This window comes from Rhinopithecus bieti, unplaced genomic scaffold, assembly GCF_001698545.2.
Source record: "Rhinopithecus bieti isolate Rb0 unplaced genomic scaffold, ASM169854v2 scaffold_20777, whole genome shotgun sequence".
In the NCBI taxonomy this organism is placed as follows: Eukaryota; Metazoa; Chordata; class Mammalia; order Primates; family Cercopithecidae; genus Rhinopithecus; species Rhinopithecus bieti.
In genome coordinates this window covers 594,866-613,455 of record NW_016810099.1, presented here as the reverse complement: position 1 = coordinate 613,455, position 18,590 = coordinate 594,866, and the positions used below count along the sequence as shown (strand labels likewise).

The 18,590-nt window shown below is 43.3% G+C and overlaps 1 protein-coding gene across 8 annotated transcripts in view; it reads left to right on the top strand.

Moving 5' to 3' along the window:
- Window positions 1–18,590, top strand: part of BCL2L13 (BCL2 like 13) — a 115,202-nt gene that overhangs the window by 40,855 nt on the left and 55,757 nt on the right. For 7 of the 8 annotated variants that reach the window (XR_001889040.1, XM_017891331.1, XM_017891334.1 and 4 more), the window contains exon 3: window positions 15,356–15,463. Coding sequence is in view for 3 of the 8 variants with exons in the window: in XM_017891331.1 (XP_017746820.1) it covers window positions 15,356–15,463 (108 nt within the window). In the remaining 5 variants the exon portion in view is untranslated. Of the gene's footprint in view, window positions 1–2,669; window positions 2,739–15,355; window positions 15,464–18,590 lie in introns of those variants that run through there. The other variant, XM_017891332.1, reaches the window with a different exon arrangement.

Here is an 18,590-nt window from a genome sequence, read left to right as displayed (position 1 = left end):
CCCCCCCCCCCCCCCCCCACAGGCTGGAGTGCAATGGCGCAGTCTCGGCTCACTGCAACCTCCGCTGCCTGGGTTCAAGCGATTCTCCTGCCTCAGCCTGCTGAGTAGTTGGGATTACAGGTGCCTACCACCATGCCCGGCTAATTTTTGTATTTTTAGTAGAGACGGGGTTTCACCATGTTTGTCAGGCTAGTCTCAAACTCCTGACCTCAGGTGATCTGCCCACCTCAGCCTCCCAAAGTGCTGGGATTACAGGCGTAAGCCACCGCACCCAGCCTTTTTGGGTTTTTTAAAATTGAGTTGTAAGAAGTCTTTGTTGTTGTTGTTGTTATTGAGACAGAGTCTAGCTCTGTTGCCCAGGCTAGAGTATAGTGGTGTGGTCTTAGCTCAGTGCAACCTCAGCCTCCCAGGTTCAAGCGATTCTCCTGCCTCCGCCTGCTGAGTAGCTGGGATTATAGGTGTCTGCCACCATACCTGGCTAATTTTTGTATTTTTAGTAGAGATGGAGTTTTACCATCTTGGCCGAGTTATTCTGGAACTCCGGACCTCTATTGATCTGCCCTCCTTGGCCTCACAAAGTGTTGGGATTACAGGTGTGAGCCACAGTGGGCAGTTGTAAGAATTCTTCTTATGTTTTGATTACCAGATTCTTATCAGATACATGATTTCAAGACATATTCATTCATGCTGTAGTTTGTCTTTTTACTTTCTTGGCAGTATCCTTTGACATACAAACATTTTTAATTTTGGTGAATTCCAGTTTCTCTGTGTTTTCTTTTTTTTTCTTTTTTCTTGAGAGCATGAGGAAAGGCTTGTAGTTACCAATTCTTTTTTTGTTTTTTTGTTTTTTTTTTTCTTTGAGACAGAGTCTCTCTGCGTTGCCCAAGCTGGACTGCAGTGGCGCTACCTTGGCTCATTGCAACCTCCGTCTCCCAGGTTCAAGCAATTCTCCCACCTCAGCCTCCTGAGTAGCTGGGATTACAGGGGCACACCACCAAGTCTGGCTAATTTTTTGTATTTTTAGTAGAGATGGGGTCTCACCATGTTGGCCAGGCTAGTCTTGAACTCCTGACCTCAGACGATCCGCCCACCTCAGCCTCCCAGAGTGCTGGGATTACAGGCGTGAGCCACTGCACCATGCCTGTCTATGTTTTCTTTATTATACTTTGGGTGTCTTATCTAAGAAACCATTGCCTAATACAAGGTCATGTACATTTTCACCTGTGTTTCCTTCTGAGAATTTTATAGTTTCAGCTCTTAAATTTAGGTCTTTGATCTGTTTCTTTGTTGTTGTTGTTTTTGTTTTTTTTTCCTGAGATGGAGTCTTGTTCTGTCGCCCAGGCTGGAGTGCAGTGGCGCGATCTCAGCTCACTGCAACCTCCACCTTCCCGGGTTCAAGCGGTTCTCCTGCCTCAGCCTCCTGAGTAGCTGGGATTACAGGCATGCACCACAGGCGTGTACCACGATGCCTGGCTATTTTTTGTATTTTTAGTAGAGACGGGGTTTCACCATGTTGGCCAGGCTGGTCTCCAACTCCTGACCTCATGCTGCCCGCCTCGACCTCCCAAGGTGCTGGGATTACAGGCGTGAGCCACTGCGCCTGGCCTGATCTGTTTGGAGTTAATTTTTACATATGGTTTGAAGTAGGGATTCAGGTAAATTCTTCTGCATAGTACTGTGGTTTCAGTGTCTCCTCAAATTCATGTTGTAACTTAGCTCCCAGTGTGGCAGTATTAGAAGACGGGGCCTTTTAGAGGTGATTGCATCTTGAGCACGTTGTCCTTGTGCTTGTTCATTTATATTGCTGTAAAGGAATACCTGAGGCTGGGTAATTTATAAAGAAAAGAAGTTTATTTGGCTCCTGTTTCTTTCTTTTTTTATTTATTTTTATTTTTTTATTTTTTTGTGAGATGGGGTCTCGCTCTGTCGCCCAGGCTGGAGTGCAGTGGAGCGATCTTGGCTCACTGCAAGCTACGCCTCCTGGGTTCACGCCATTCTCCTGCCTCAGCCTCCTGAGTAGCTGGGACTATAGGCGCCCGCCACCATGCCTGGCTAATTGTTTTAGTATTTTTAGTAGAGGTGGGGTTTCACCGTGTTAGCCAGGCTGGTCTGGATCTCCTAACCTCGTGATCCGCCCACCTCGGCCTCCCAAAGTGCTGAGATTACAGGCGTGAGCCACGGTGCCCTGACTCTTGGTTCTTGAGGCTGTATAAGAAGCATGGCGCTGGTGTCTGCATCTGGTGAGGGCCTCAAACTGCTTCCACTCATGGTGAAAAGGGGAAGCTCATGTATGCAGAGATCACATGACAGGAAAAGAGGCGAGAGAGAAAAGGAAGGGAGGTGCCACGCTCTTTTTAACAACTAGTTCCGGCAGAAACTAAATGAGCAAGAACTCACTGAGAACCTTGAGGACGGTACCAGGTCATCCATGAGGGATCCACTCCCGTGACCCAAACATCTCCCATTAATCCTCACCTCCAACATTTGGGACCAGCTCTCAACATGAGGTTTGGAGGGGTTAAACAAAGCATAGTAGCGGTTACAGATGGATTGACCCATTCGTGGGTTAATGGATTACTGAGTTATGTGAGTGGAACCGGCGGCTTTATTAGAAGAGGAAGACCGGGAGCTCACACATTAGCATGCTCAGCCCCCTGGCCATGTAATACTCTGTGCTGCCTTGGGACTCTGGGGTCAAAGGCAGCCCCTCAACCTTGGACTTTTCAGCCTCCAGAACTGTGAGAAATAAATTCCTTTTCTTTATAAACTATCCAGTTGCAGGTATTCTTTCATAAACTAAAGAAAATGGATGAATACACATGGGGATCTCTAGTTGTCTCAGCACCATTCGTTGAAAAGTTATTCTTTCTCTCTTTGATTGACCTTGGTACCTTTCTCAAAAATCAGTAGACCGTAGATGTATGGATTTATTTTTCCCTTCTCAATTCAGTTCCATTGGTCTGTATACCTGTTGTTATACCATACTATCTTTATTGCTGTAGCTTTGTAGTAAACTTTGAAATTACGAAGTGTGAGCCCTTCAACTTTGTTCTTCCTTTTCCAAGATTTCTTTGACTATTCTGTGTCTCTTGCAATTCCATATTAATTTTAGGATTGGCTTGTCTGTTTCTGGAAAAAACATAGTTGGAATTTTGATGGGGATTGCATTGAATGTATAGATCAATTTGGGGTGTCCTGCCATCTCAAATCAGCTTTTTTTTTTTTTTTTTTAAAGGCAGAGTTTCGCTCTTTTGCCCAGGTTGGAGTGCAGTGGCGCGATCTTGGCTCACTGCAACCTCTGCCTCCCAGGTTCGAGTGATTCTCCTGCCTCAGCCTCCCAAGTAACTGGGATTATGGGCATGCGCCATCACGCCTGGCTAATTTTATGTTTTTAGTAGAGATGGGGTTTCTCCATGTTGGTCAGGCTGGTCTCGAATTTCCGACCTCCCAAAGTGTTGGGATTACAGGCGTGAGCCACTGCAACCGGCTCAAGTCAGCTTTTCAAGGCAGATTTGTATAACCCAATTTGAAATTGAGCCATAATATTTCCAGAGATGTGTACTGTTTCATTCTTATCTTAGCTTTTCTATCAGGAACAGAAGATGATTGATCTCAACCACTGTGAAGCCAGACCTTGGGTGGTACATGGTGGAATTCTGCATTCTTTTCCCTCAGATCTGTCCTCCATCAGTCTGTCTCCCAATCTGCAGGATGCTTAGGGGGTATGGTAACACTAGAACATGAAAACTGCGATCATGATTGGCTGTCTGGAATTTGGTTATTTAAAACAAAACAAAAAAAAAGGGCTGGGCATGGTGGCTCCCACCTGTAATCCCAGCACTCTGGGAGGCTGAGGCAGGCAGATCATGAGGTCAAGAGATCGAGACCATCCTGGCTAACATGGTAAAACCCCATTTCTATTAAAAATACAAAAAATTAGCCAGGAGTGGTGGCATGCGCCTGTAGTCCCAGCTACTCGGGAGGCTGAGGCAGGGGAATCGCTTGAACCTGGGAGGCGGAGGTTGGAGTGAGCTGAGTTCCCACCATGCATTCCATTCCAGGCAACAGAGTGAGGCTACGTCTTTAAAAAAAAAAAAAAAAAATCTTGTTCCTTTATTTATTTTTTTGTAGAGATGTTTGTTCAACCATGTTCCTCAGGCTGGTCTCAAAACTTCTGAGCTCAGGTGATCTTTGTGCCTAAGCCTCCCAAAGTGGGAGGGCCAAACATCTGGTTTCTTTTCTTTTTTTTTTTTTGAGACAGAGTCTCACACTCTTGCCCAGGATGGAGTTCAGTGGTGCAATCTTTGCTCACTGCAACCTCCGCTTTCTGGGTTCAAGCAATTCTCATGCCTCAGTCTCCTTAGTAGCTAGGATTATAGGAGCGTGCCACCACGCACAGCCAATTTTTGTATTTTTAGTAGAGATGTGATTTCACCATGTTGGCCAGGCTGCCGTCAAACTCCTGACGTCAGGTGATCCACTCGCCTTGGCCCCCCAAAATGCTGGGATTACAAGCATGAGCCACTGTGCCCAGCCAACATCTGGTTTCTTAATTGCTGGTCCAGTAAGGTATATTTTGAGGTATTTGTTTTTGCTATTTAATGAACAATTGAACCATTCTGTCTATATGTTCAATGTACCTTTTTGATTTGATTGTAATTATTTGCACTGTCTAGAGTGTTATTTGCAAGGCTAATTGCCTGAATACTTGCTAAAACAAAGATCATGGAGCTCTACCCCAGACCTACAGGACCAGATACTGCATGCTAGGACCTGAAATCTATAATTTAATGTGTTTTATAGGTAATTTAAATGTGTCCCCAGTTTGGGGAACCATAGATTTAGAAAGTATTTTGCTCTGGGAGCTCTAGTTCTTTCAACTTGGCTAAACTTGTTAATCTTCTATTCACTTTGATAGCTCTGAATGAATTTCAGGGCTGGAATATAATGATTACTGACTCACTTGGCTTCATTTGAAACTGAAGTGGGTGGGATTTAGTGTGCTAAAGTCTGTTTATCTTTGAAATATTTGTCTCTCAGTTTATAGTCCAGGATTTATGCAGCATTGGCCCTACTGTGTAACTCTGTGATTTAGAAAACCTAGGTGGAGAGGATTAATTAAATGCAAATCACTGAATCTATCTGTGTCACTGGTCAGCTAAATAAATAGCCTTTGTGTCCTAACAGCAGCAGACATTTTCTGGTTTAGGTTTTCCACATGGTTTATTATGAAGTATGACAACTTGTCGTGTGTAATCAGCGTCACATTAGTCTCATGAGAATAAGCTCTCCTTTAATCAGCTGCTTTTCTTTAATCTGGTGGGGTGAGTGAGGCATATGGTAACCATGACATTTTTGTCATTTGCTTTGTGGGATGGTAGTGGTATTGATGGTGGTGTGATTGGATGTGTGGGTGTATGTATGTTTTGGGTATGTAGATTTTCCAAAAAGGGGCAGAGGACAGATGGCAGATAAAGCATTCATATATTCCTTGTCACTGTGCATCAAAAATTATAGTCATGTGTCCTGGGAGTCAGTAATAATTTTATTTACCAGAATGTGTAGTTTCTAATGTTATTTCTCTGTGATTTATTAGAACTTGGGCTAGTCATTAAATTCACTGAAGTCTCATATTCTTCATGTAATAAGGATAGACTTGACAGCCTTTACAGACTATAAACCTAAATTTAAAGTTTTATGATTCAGTCACTGATTAAACTCTCATAAGTATGCAAGTAATAGTGAAGGTCTTATTCTTTCCATTCCTGGTTCTCAGTATTCTCCATCATGATTCATCGCCATAAATAAATGCTCTATTTATCTTCCTATCTGTGCAGTTGGTCTGTTCTCATATTTGCCCGATGTAATACGACTTCTCATTTTATTTCTTTTTTGAGACAGAGTCTCACTCTGTTGCCGAGGCTGGAGTGCAGTGGTGCAATCTCGGCTCACCGCAAGCTCCGCCTCCCAGGTTCATGCCATTCTCCTGCCTCAGCCTCCCGAGTAGCCAGAACTACAGGCACTGCTACCACGCCTGGCTATTTTTTATTTTTATTTTTTCTGTTTTTAGTAGAGACAGGGCTTCACTGTGTTAGCCAGGATGGTCTTGATCTCCTGACCTCGTGATCCTCCTGCCTCGGCCTCCCAAAGTGCTGGGATGACAGGCGTGAGCTACCGCTCCCAGCCTTATTTCTTTTACCTTTTGTTATTTGAGCTAGCCTCAAAATATACTGATAACTTTGTATTTTTTATTTATTTGTATTTTTAAGCTACACCTGCTGGAATGGGAACTTTGTTTTTTTTATTCCTCTGAATTTATTTATAATTCTTATTTTATTGTGTGTTTTTTTAAGTATCTCCTCTCCCTAGCGAGGTTACCATGTATACATAGAGAATACAATGAGCTTGTTGTCTGTACATATACATCTATACATTGTAACTCTTTATCGTAGTAGATAGTGGTAGCTATGAAGTAGTTGAGTATTTTTTTAGTCCATGTTTCACACAAGTCTAGGACAAAGGAAGTATATCCCAAAGTGTTTGTAATCTGATTATAATAATAATAAAGTATAAAATCATCAAACAGCATAGGATAATGTATGTTTAAATGTTCAACTTTGTGGCACACACTAAATGTATAAATGTTTAAGGTCAGTGATAGACCTGTGAACATAGTAGTCATTGAAGACATTTTGAATTAGAGAGTTAAACTGGTTTTTCAAGGGTAGACAGAATTTGAATTATCAGGAAACAAGGGCAGTTTATGTTAAGCAAAAATGTAGAATAATATGTTTGAGGTTTTTGTTTGTTTTATTTTGTTTTTTAGCAATAGGTTCTTGCTGGCCGGGGACAGTGGCTTACACATTTTAAGGGAGACCAAGGTGGGCGGATCACGAGGTCAGGAGTTCAAGGCCAGCCTGGCCAACATAGTGAAACCCTGTCTCTAGTAAAAATATAGAAAATTAGCCAGGCATGGTGCCAGGCGCCTGTAATCCTAGCTACTAGGGAGGCTGAGGTGCGAGAATCGCTTGAACCTGGAAGGCGGAGGTTGCAGTGAGCTGAGATCGTACCACTGCACTCCAGCCTGGGCAACAGTGTGAGACTCCGTATCAAAAAAAAAAGTAATGGGTTCCTGCTATGTCGCCCAGGCTGGAGTACAGTGACTACTCACAGGCATGATTATAGCACACTATGGCCTCAAACTCCTGAGCTCAAGGGGTCTTCCTGCCTAGGCCTCCCAACTAGCTGGGACTATAACATGGTACCACATCTGGCTTGTTTTGTTAGATAGTGAGAAATTGGCAGTGAGTTCATACTGGATGAAAATTGTAATACTTTTAAAGAAAATTCCTTATCACATATAATTTAATGTGGCTTATAATGATGCATAATGGAAAAATCTAAATGGTAAATAAAAAAATCAGGAGTAGGAAAATTGTACGTCTATAGTAGGAATAACAGATCATAGATAAGTAAGTAGTCTGTGAGATCCTCTACAATTATACTAGAGCTAAACTGTGAATCTGGTTCTTGGCAAAGCCAAATACATATATACATACATATATACACACACATGTATATACACATACACATATATACAGATACATATATACATATACATGTATATACACACACACTATAAAACAGAGGGCATACTTAGTTCCAGGAGTCTTTTCCCCCCTATAATTTAGAAGCGATACTAGTTTCTTTTGGTTGGAAAATAGTTCTTTAAAAGATTTCTTTTTTCCCATTTAGAGCTTTATAACATAGGACACAGAAATGCAGTAGAAAATGTTGTCAGTGTCGGCCAGACATGGTGTCTCATGGCTGTAATCCCAGCACTTTGGAAGGCTGAGGTGGGTAGATCACGAGGTCAGGAGATCAAGACTATCCTGGCTAACATGATGAAAAACTCCGTCTCTACTAAAAAATACAAAAAATTAGCTGGGCGTGGATGGTGGGTGCCTGTAGTGCCAGGTACTTGGGAGGCTGAGGCAGGAGAATGGCGTGAACCCGGGAGGCAGAGCTTGCAGTGAGCCGAGATTGCGCCACTGCACTCCAGCCTAGGCAACAGAGTGAGACTCCGTCTCAAAAAAAAAAAGAAAAAAAAAAAGAGAAATGTCAATATGAAACGTGGTATTAGATTTCAAAACATTGTCTCTTAATGTGATTCTGGATAAAAATAAGGAAGTGACACCGAAGTACAATTCAGTTAAATAGTTAACATTCTCTACGGACCTAGATTATACGTACATAATTTTTTGTTCGTTTTTTGTTTTTGTTTTTGAGACAGTTTCGCTCTGTCACCCAGGCTGAAGTGCAGTGGCGTGTCTCAGTTCACAGCGATTCTTCTGCCTCAGCCTCCTGAGTAGCTGGGATTACAGGCACGCGCCACCACAACCAGCTAATTTTTGCATTTTTAATGTAGGGACAAGGTTTCACCATGTTGGCCAGGATGGCCTGAATTTCCTGACCTTGTGATCCGTCAACCACGTGATCCTCCCACCTCGGCCTCCAAAAGTGCTGGGATTACAGGCATGAGCCACCACGCCGGCCTAATTTTGTGTTTTTAGTAGAGACAGGGTTTCTCCATGTTGGTCAAGCTGGTCTCAAACTCCCGACTTTAGGTAATCCGCCTTCCTCAGCCTCCCAGAGTGCTGGGATTACAGGCGTGAGCCACCGAGCCCGGCCCATACATACTTTTCTGATGGTCCAGCTTAATATGAGGATAAACTACAATGCAGAGGAGTGGAGACTTCTTATCATGTCAGGAAACCTTGCAGAAAAATGGATCCAGTAGATTGTATTCTCTGCAAGGAGTCTAAAATGTTTAGATGTTCTGAGTTTCTGATTAAGGCCAGGTCAAGAGTAGAATGATAGATGTTAAGTTAGAAATGTTTTTGTGGAATGGAGGGTTAACTTTTTCCAGCCTGGTGGTTATTTCTGTTTCTGTCATTGAAGTATGTTTGAAGGAGTGTCAGTAGCTACAAGAAGGGTTGATTTCTGTTAAAAGCACGCTCATTCACGGTAGCTCATGACAGTGATTGATCAAAATTCCTACATTGTTCAGTATGACAGAGATTACCTTAGCCTGGAAAAAAATTGAAGGCAAGTCCGTTAGAGACAAACCACCCCTGGAAACAGGTCACAGAACATCTGGTATTCAGGAATACAGCTTTTTAGTAAAACTTCCCCAATTTGTTGTGCAGTGTCCAACAGATTGAAGCAACACAAGTTAAGCCATTCTCTCTAGCAGCAGTTGAAGAGCAAGAATAACTGCCGGTCAAGATTTCTTCTAGTTTGTGTTAAAACAGCCCTGTTTTATATTACATGGCATTATCTAAACTGACAGAGGTTGTCCTGCTTGTTCCTACCTTTCACAGTGTGGGAAGCAGGTTCTGTATAAGCATCATTGATTAGAAATCTGTGGTGAGCTGATTTCTGTTCACAGAGATAAGGGGTCAGGAAAGATAATTATCTAATAATACAATTTTAGAGCATGAAAAGAATTGGTGAGTGGGAGTGCCTGTCTATTCGGCGTTTATCTCATTACTCTTCACAACAACCCTGTGTGGTGGGTATTTTCCCATTTTATGTAAGAGGAGAGGTTCAGCTGGGCGTGGTGGCTCATGCCTATAATCCCAGCACTTCGGGAGGTCGAGGCAGGCGGATCACTTAAGGTCAGGTGTTCGAGACCAGCCTGGCCAACATGGCGGAACTCCGTCTCTACTAAAAATTTAAAAATTAGGTGGACATGGTGGCACACGCCTGTAATCCCAGCTACTCAGGAGGCTGAAGTGGGAGAATTGCTTGAACCCAGGAGGCGGAGGTTGCAGTGAGCTGAGATTGCACCACTGCACTCCAGCCTGGGCTACAGAGCGAGACTCTTATCTCAATTTAAAAAAATAATCATAAAGAGGAGAGGGTCAAGAAGATTATTTTCCTTGCCCAAGTGATGAGTTAGAAGGCCTGACTCCAAAGCTTATCATCCACTTTATGGCTGCTTTCCAGGAAGCTAGAAGGGAAAGAGACAATTTTATTGCAAGAAATAACATGGGCCGTAAATTAATTTCCCAGCTTGTTTTTGATTTGCTTTAATAATGTCATGATGTATTCTGGAGATCACTGTACCTTGTGCAGTTATATTAATCAGTGCTATTGCAGAGCCATCCAACACTACAATTACTTCTAAAGGGAAAACCTGTTATAATTGTAAACAGTAATGGAGATTTAGTAGAAGCTTATCTGTACAGGCAGACTTTGATGCTTTATGAGAATTTATAAAGATTAGGATAAATGGGATAGGAGCTTTCTAGGATAAATTGGCCTCAAATTTTGCATAATAGATTGTTTTATGTAACATTTTCAAGTTTTTATGAATGTAGTTTATCAAAGATATTAGGCAGAAATAAGTGAAATGTCATTAAGCAAACTATATGTTATTGGTGACATTGAGGAGATCCTTTGTGTTACATTTCAGCTTTTAAGGATCCTAGCACTTAGGGAGGCAGAGGCAGGAGGATGGCTTGAGCTCAGGAGTTCGAGACCTGTCTGGGCAATGGAGTGAGACCCCATTCTCAAAAAGTAAAAAAATATAAGGATTTGAGTTTTATTTTGTTCAGTCTTAGCTCATAAGGAAAGTGTTTTATGTCACTTAAAGGAAAGTTATTTTTGTCAGCTTTAAAAGTAGAAAATGAATCAGAATCTGTGATATGTAAAAATGTTTAACCTTTTGTTTGTTTTTTAGAAGTATTTTAAATACCCGTAAATGATAGAATAATCAAGTTTCTTGACTTTAATAGAATTAGTTAATTCAAAGCCCATCTGTGAATTTGGGATTCTTTAATTTGGTTGCAGAAAATGAAAACATGGGCAGAGCCTGGTGGCTCATGCCTATAATCCCAGCATGAGGGAGGCCAAGGTGGGAGGATTGCTTGAGCCCAGGAATTTGAGACCAGCCTGGCCAAGAAGGCAAAACTTTGTCTCTACCAAAAAAAAGAAAAACCCCACACGGCTGTGTGCTGTGGCTCCCACCTGTAATCCCAGCACTTTGGGAGGCCGGGGCAGGCAGATCACGAGGTCGGGAGATCGAGACCATCCTGGCCAACATGGTGAAACGCCGTCTCTACTAAAAACACAAAAATTAGCTGGGTGTGGTGGTGCGTGCCTGTAGTCCCAGCTACTCGGGAGGCTGAGGCAGGAGAATCACTGGAACCTGGAGGCAGAGGTTGCAGTTAGCCGAGATCGTGTCACTGCCCTATAGCCTGGGTAACAAACCAAGACTCTGTCTCAACAACAACAACAAAAAGTCTTTTTAGCAGCAACACTCTTTTGCTAGAAAATAAAAAAGTCTCAATATAAATGAATAGCAGGTAGACCTGCAACTTGGTGGCCCAGTTCATGCTGCTTTTTGTTTGTTTGTTTGTTTTGCTGAAATTCTTGCACGGTGGAGAAGTATAGTTGATTGCAGAGCCCTCCCCGCACACCCAGGTAGGGACTTCATTGTCCCCACAAGTTACTTATCTCAAGTCTTCAGGGAAATGAAAAATCAGTCTCCTCTAACAAAAAGATTAGTCACTAAGAATACAATTCAACATCCTCTGGGTGTTCAGGTAAACCTGAATTTAAGTTCCAGAAATGAGTGAGATTCCTAGGATGGCTCTGAATTATCTTGACTTCCCTGAATGCCTCTGGCTAAAAACCAAGCTGGGATCATTGATGCGATTGTGAATCTGGCCCATGTCCCGGGAATGTGGATTCTGCTGCATATGTCAATTGATTTGGCTCCTTTTTTTTTTTTTGAGACAGAGTTTTGCTCTTGTCACCCAGGCTGGAGTGCAGTGGCGTGATCTGGGCTCACTGCAACTTCTGCCTCCAGGGTTCAAGTGATTCTCCCGCCTGTAGCTGTGATTACAGGCGCCCGCCACCATACCCAGTAAGTTTTTGTTTTGTTGGCCAGGCTAGTCTTGAATTCCTGACCTCAGGTGATCCACCCGCCTTGGCCTCCTGAAGTGCTGGGATTGCAGGTGTGAGCCACTGCACCTGGCCAGTTTGGCTCTGTTTATCCGAAAGTTTTTGTTTAAATGGAAATTTTTGCTCTGTAGTACTGAAATCATCTGAAAGTAGAAGAAAAAAATTATTCAAGAAAGAATATTTTGTAATGTAGGGAGAACTTGAGCTTTTATATAAGCTTTTAAAGCTATAAAAGGAACTATGCTGTTTTACCCCAAATTTGCCCACTTTTAATTTAGGAGAAACGTTTTGGTTTCCTTTATGTTCTAGTCTCTGGATACAAATCCTTTCTTTGTTTTTTCCCCCATTACCAACCACAGGTTCTTAGGCTCCTGTGTAATAGAAATTGACACAAGGCCAAGCAAGTTTCCCAGACAAGGCTTAAGACTTATGGGTTGGGCACGGTGGCTCACGCCTGTAATCCTAGCACTGTGGGAGGCCGAGGTGGGCGGATCACGAGGTCAGGAGTTCGAGACTAGTAGCCAACATGATGAAACCCCATCTCTACTAAAAATACGAAAAATGAGCTGGGCGTGGTGGCAGGCGCCTCTAATCCCAGCTACTCGGGAGGGTGAGGCAGGAGAATTGCTTGAACCCCGGGGGGCGGAGGTTGCAGTGAGCCGAGATTGTACCATTGCACTCCAGCCTGGGCAACAAGAGCATAACTGTCTCAAAAAAAAAAAAAAAAAAGACATGCCTAGAAAGGTCGGACATAAGGGAGACAGCACAGGAGGAAGGGTTCTCCAGCTGACTCTCCGAGGGGAGTGCATTGCAGTGTCTTACAGAGGGTGACATGCATGATTCACGAGGCAGGTGAGCATCACTACGTGTGTGGGGTGGAGTGCAGACACGGTAAGGAATCATGCGAACACATGATCAGAAAGTGGCAGAGAAGCCCCTTCCTGGGTGGTGATTTTAGTATTATAATGAGCCTGGAGATTAGGATTGGTCATTGTCCTTGGGCTCATGTGCGTGGTAGAGCTAACTCCCTTGAGTAAGATTTATGGTGGGGTGCTGCCTGTAGTTTCTTCATACCATACCTGCAAAGTCTGGTCAGCAGGTATGGCGCCAGTTAGGGTGGTGCTGTAAGATGTGGTCACTGAGAACAGATGGAAAAACTTATGAGTGGGGTGGGGCCCAGTCCCATTTCCTACTCTGTCTCACCTCCATACCCTGAGATTACTCGTCTTGATCTGTCTCCTGGAGCCTTTTAGTGGTTGGTGATCATTGGCCACTGCCCATTAAGTCAGGTTACCTAATAGTAGAAAACTATAGTACATGAACCAAATGGAAGAGGGCTAGATTATGCAGTGGGTGTGAATATGTGGATTCAGGGAGGGGAAAGAAGGAGAATTAGATGGGCCGGGCACAGTGGCTCACGCCTGTAATCCCAGCACTTTGGGAGGCCAAGGCAGGTGGATCACGAGGTCAGAAGATTTGAGACCATCCTGGCTAACACGTTGAAACTCCGTCTCTACTAAAAATACAAAATATTAGGTGGGCGTGGTGGTGGGCACCTGTAGTCCCAGCTACTCGGGAGGCTGAGGCAGGAGAATGGCGTGAACTCACGAGGTGGAGCTTACAGCGAGCCAAGATTGTGCCACTGCACTCTGGCCTGGGGGACAGAGTGAGACTGTCTCAAAAAAAAAAAACACAAAAAAGGAGTATTAGATGGTAATTAGTAGTGTTTAAACCAAGGCTTATAAAGGTCCTGAGAGGGTCCATGAATGCCCTAAAATTGCTTGCCAAACATTCTGGGAGGAGGGGCCATTATTTTATTCACATTCTCTGAGAGCCTGAAATCTCAAAAAGCCCAAGAACAAGAACTGCTGTGCTGTGATCACTGTCATAGAGGCAGGCCTGGACTTCATGGTGTTTGATTTAATACAGCCCATGCTTGCAAGAATGGCGAGAGGCGACACTGTGCAGTGGTTAGGGCCCAGACCCTGAAAGATGACTGCCTGGGTTTGTCTCTGAGCTCTGCTGTCGGTGCACCCTTAGTCAGATCTCTTCCCTGTGCCTTAGGTTTTTCACCTGCAAATTGAGGATAATAGTAATACCTATCTCAAAGGGTTGTTATGAGCATTTAATGAGTGTACATGTGTATACACATGCCTACATACATACATGTACATACAAAGTACTTAGTATGCTGCCCCCAGCACTTGATATTAGCCATTATTATGTATTGTTATCATTAAAACTAACGTGTGAAATTGGACTGTCAGATGACAGAGGTGCTGCTTTCTGGCTTCAGTACCTTTTTTTCTACCTTCGTACTTGCAAAGATAAGTAACTATCTTGTTGCATTTAGAAAAGTTAGTAGCAAAATAGAATTAACTAGTAATAAGCATGAGAGACTGGTGATGAGCATAGCTCTCAGAAATCTGAAGTGATTGGCACAAAGAAATCATTACACCCACAGTGGTGGGATTTTAGCCTCGGTTGTGTGCTTTGTGGACTGAAGCAGCGGTCAACTAACTATTGTGGGCAGGGTAGGGAGAAGAAAAGAAAGAAAATTGTAAAGCATGGATAAAATGCTAGAAGTGTATCATTTAAAAACATGTCCAAAAGTGAGATACAGTTAGGGATCTATGTAATTTGAAGTGGGGGGAATGGACATCTCCCACTACCACTAAAATATTAATAACACCAATTGTTTTTGTTTTATCATATTCATACTTTTTAAAAAGAATACATTGTCTACGGAAAGAGGACTGGCCTCACTTATTGATACATGTTTCCCAACCTCCTCTTGAGTTAATGTGTTTCTGAAGATTCAGCTCCATTTCCCTGTTTCTGGCAGAAACATCTAGAAAGGTGGAAACTTACTCTCAATAAATAGGCCCAAATATTTCTACTAAAGGTTGTTTTTGTTTTGTTCTGTTTTGTTTTTTAATTATTGCAAAAGGATTTCCTACCCTCCCTAGTTTTGATAATGAATTGTGATTTTGCATTTTTTGGCTTATTAAAGTGGTATTGTAGGGCCACGCGCCGTGGCTTACGCCTGTAATCCCAACACTTTGGGAGGCCGAGGCGGGCGGATCACAAGGTCAGGAGTATGAGACCAGCCTGGCCAACATAGTGAAACCCCGTCTCTACTAAAAATACAAAAAAATTAGCTGGGCATGGTGGCGGGCACCTGTAATCCCAGTTACTCGGGAGGCTGAGGCGGCCTTCGCAAACCTGGGAGGTGGAGGTTGTAGTGAGTGGAGATCGCGCCAATGCACACCAGCCCCAGTGACAGTGCGAGACTCTGTCTCAAAAGAAAGAAAAAAGTGCTATTATATTCTAATGATTTCTCTCTCCCTCTTTCAATAATAACCTTTTTTGTTGCTTTCAGGGGTTCAACTAGATGTAGCTTCACAATCTCTGGATCAAGAAATTTTATTAAAAGTTAAAACCGAAATTGAAGAAGAGCTAAAATCTCTGGACAAAGAAATTTCTGAAGGTCTGTTTATTCTTATTTTTCTAGTTAATAAGCAGATTCTGTTTGGTATGGTTTACTGTTGGTTTAATTTGATTTTTACAGTGGGGTGTTCTCAACAGTTAACAGCTTACACCGATTATCCATTGGTAGAAGTTCATAAGGGTGAAACTCGAAGGTAGCCTTTTTCTTTCCTGGGGAATAGGATTATGGAAGTTCCCCAACTATACCTAACAGGTTAGATGTAGCGGTTTCTGGTGTTAAGTATCGGATAAGTGATCATGTTAAGGTTCTTCCCATTCACTATGGTTTGATTTGTATTTGGTATTAGCTTTATAAGTAATAACAACATTAAAAGGAAAAAGTAAGCATACGTTTCTTTTATTTTTGCGTACATATATACTATAGATAACTAATTATAATGTACATTCAGCTGTATAGCCATTTTATTTTGCACTTAACATTACAACATAAACTTTAAAAATAGTTACTCTACTAAGTGCATGAAATTTCATTCGCTGAATAAATGTTTTTACTCAGTGGTTATTCCCTTATAATTATGATTATGATTATGATTATGATTATTATTTCGGGGACAGGGTCTTGCTCTGTTGCCCAGGCTGGAGTGCAGTAGTGAGCACTGGGATTAGAGGTGTGAGCCACCATGCCTGGCCTGTTCCCTTATTATTGAGGGGAGCATTTGGATTATTATTCCTTTTTTTCACTGGACGACGACTACACAGCATTTGCATTATTTCCTGTGTTGCCCTACGTAGGTCATGCTGCACTGAACATCTTGCCCAGTGATATATATATATTTTTACAGCTTTATTGAGATATATTTTACATACCATAAAATTCACCCATTTGAAAAGGTCCAGTTCAGGCTGGGCACAGGGACTCATGCCTGTAATCCCAGCTGTTTGGGACGCCAAGGCCTCAGGAGGATTGCTTGAGCCCCTGAGTTCAAAACCAGACTGGGCAACATAGGGAGAGCATGTCTCTATGTATTAAAAATAAAAAGTCTAGTTCATTGGTTTTAGTGTATTCCCAGAATTTATCACCACAATCTGAATTTAGAGCACTTTCAGTCCTCCAAAAAGAAACACAATACGCATCAGCAGCCACTTCCCCTTCCCACTAGCCCAGGTCCCAACCCCAACCCACACCAGGCACCCACTGATCTCCATTCTGTTTTTATTGATTTGCCTATTCAGGAGATACACATAAATAGAACAGTTCACTATGTGGCAGCGGTGGTGGTGTTGTTTTGAGACACAATTTCACTCTCGTTACCCAGGCTGGAGTGCAGTGGTACCATCTCGGCTCACCGCAACCTACATCTCCCGGGTTCAAACGATTCTCCTGTCTCACCCTCCCGAGTAGCTGGGATTACAGGCATGTGCCACCACGCCCAGCTAATTTTTTGTGTTTTTAGTAGAGATGGGGTTTCTCCATGTTGCTTAGGCTGGTCTCGAACTCCTGACCTCAGGTAATCTGCCCGTCTCGGCCCCCCGAAATGCTGGGATTACAGGCGTGATCCACCGTGCCCGACCACTGTGTGGTCTTTGTGATTGGCATTTTTACTTAGCATAATGTATTTTTTTTGTTGTTGCTGTTTTTTAAGACATCACCTTGCTCTGTTGCACAGGCTGGCGTGCAGTGGCATGATCTGGGCTCACTGCAACTTCCAACTTTAAGGTTCAAGCAATTCTCCAGCCTCAGCCTCTTGAGTAGCTGGGATTACAGGTGCTCACCACCATGCACAGCTTATTTTTGGTTTTAGCAGAGATGGGGTTTCACCATATTGGCCAGGCTGGTCTCCAACTCCTGACCTCAAGTGATCCGCCTGCCTCAGCCTCCCAGAGTACTGGGATTACAGGCGTGAGCTGCTGCACCTGGCTGATTTAGCATAATGTTTTCTTTTTTTTTTGAGACAGAGTCTGGCTCTGTCACCCAGGCTGGGGTGCAGTGGCCGGATCTCAGCTCACTGCAAACTCCGCCTCCCAAGTTTACGCCATTCTTCTGCCTCAGCCTCCCGAGTAGCTGGGACTACAGGCGCCAGCCACCTCGCCTGGCTAGTTTTTTGTATTTTTTAGTAGAGACGGGGTTTCACCATGTTAGCCAGGATGGTCTCGATCTCCTGACCTCGTGATCCGCCCGTCTCGGCCTCCCAAAGTGCTGGGATTACAGACTTGAGCCACCGCGCCCGGCCTAGCATAATGTTTTCAACGGTCGTCCATGTTGTAGCATGTATCAGTACTTCATTACTTTTTACAGTCAAATAATACTCCACTGTGTGGATGTGCCACGTTTTGTTTATTCGTTCATGAGTTAATGGAAATTTAGGTTGTTTCTACTTGTTTACTATTACGTATAATGCTGCTGTGAATATTCTTGTGCAAGTTTTTGTGTGGACGTATATTGCCCAATAATTTTTTCTTTTTCTTTTTCTTTTTTTGTTTGAGACGGAGCCTTGCTCTGTTGCCCAGGCTGGAGTACAGTGACGCCATCTTGGCTCACTACAAGCTCCATCTTCTGGGTTCACACCATTCTACTGCCTCAGCCTCCTGAGTAGCTGGGACTACAGTTGCCCACCACCACAGGCGCCCACCACTACACCCAGCTAATCTTTTGGTATTTTTAGTAGAGACGGGATTTGTTAGCCCGGATGTTCTCGATCTCCTGACCTCGTGATCCGCCTACCTCAGCCTCCCAAAGTGCTGGTATTATAGGTGTGAGCCACTGCACCTGGCCTGCCCAATAATTTTTAATGATCAAAATTATAAATTATGTTTATGACTCAAGTTCCTCATTGGTAGAGAAAAAATGTGAATAGAAATGTACAAATAATCCTGAGACTGGGTGCCGTGGCTTACGCCTGTAGTCCCAGCACTTTAGGAGGCTGAGGCGGGTGGATCAGTTGAGGTCAGGAGTTTGAGACGACCCCAGCCAACATGGCGAAACCCTGCCTCTACTAAAAATACAAAAAAACAGTTAGCCAGGCGGGTTGGCACACACCTGTAATCCTAGCTACCTGGGAGGCTAAGGCGTGAAAATCTCTTGAACCCAGGAAGCAGAGGTTGTAGTGAGCCAAGATCATGCCACTGCATTCCAGCCTGGGTGACAGAGTGAGATCTTTTGAAAAAAA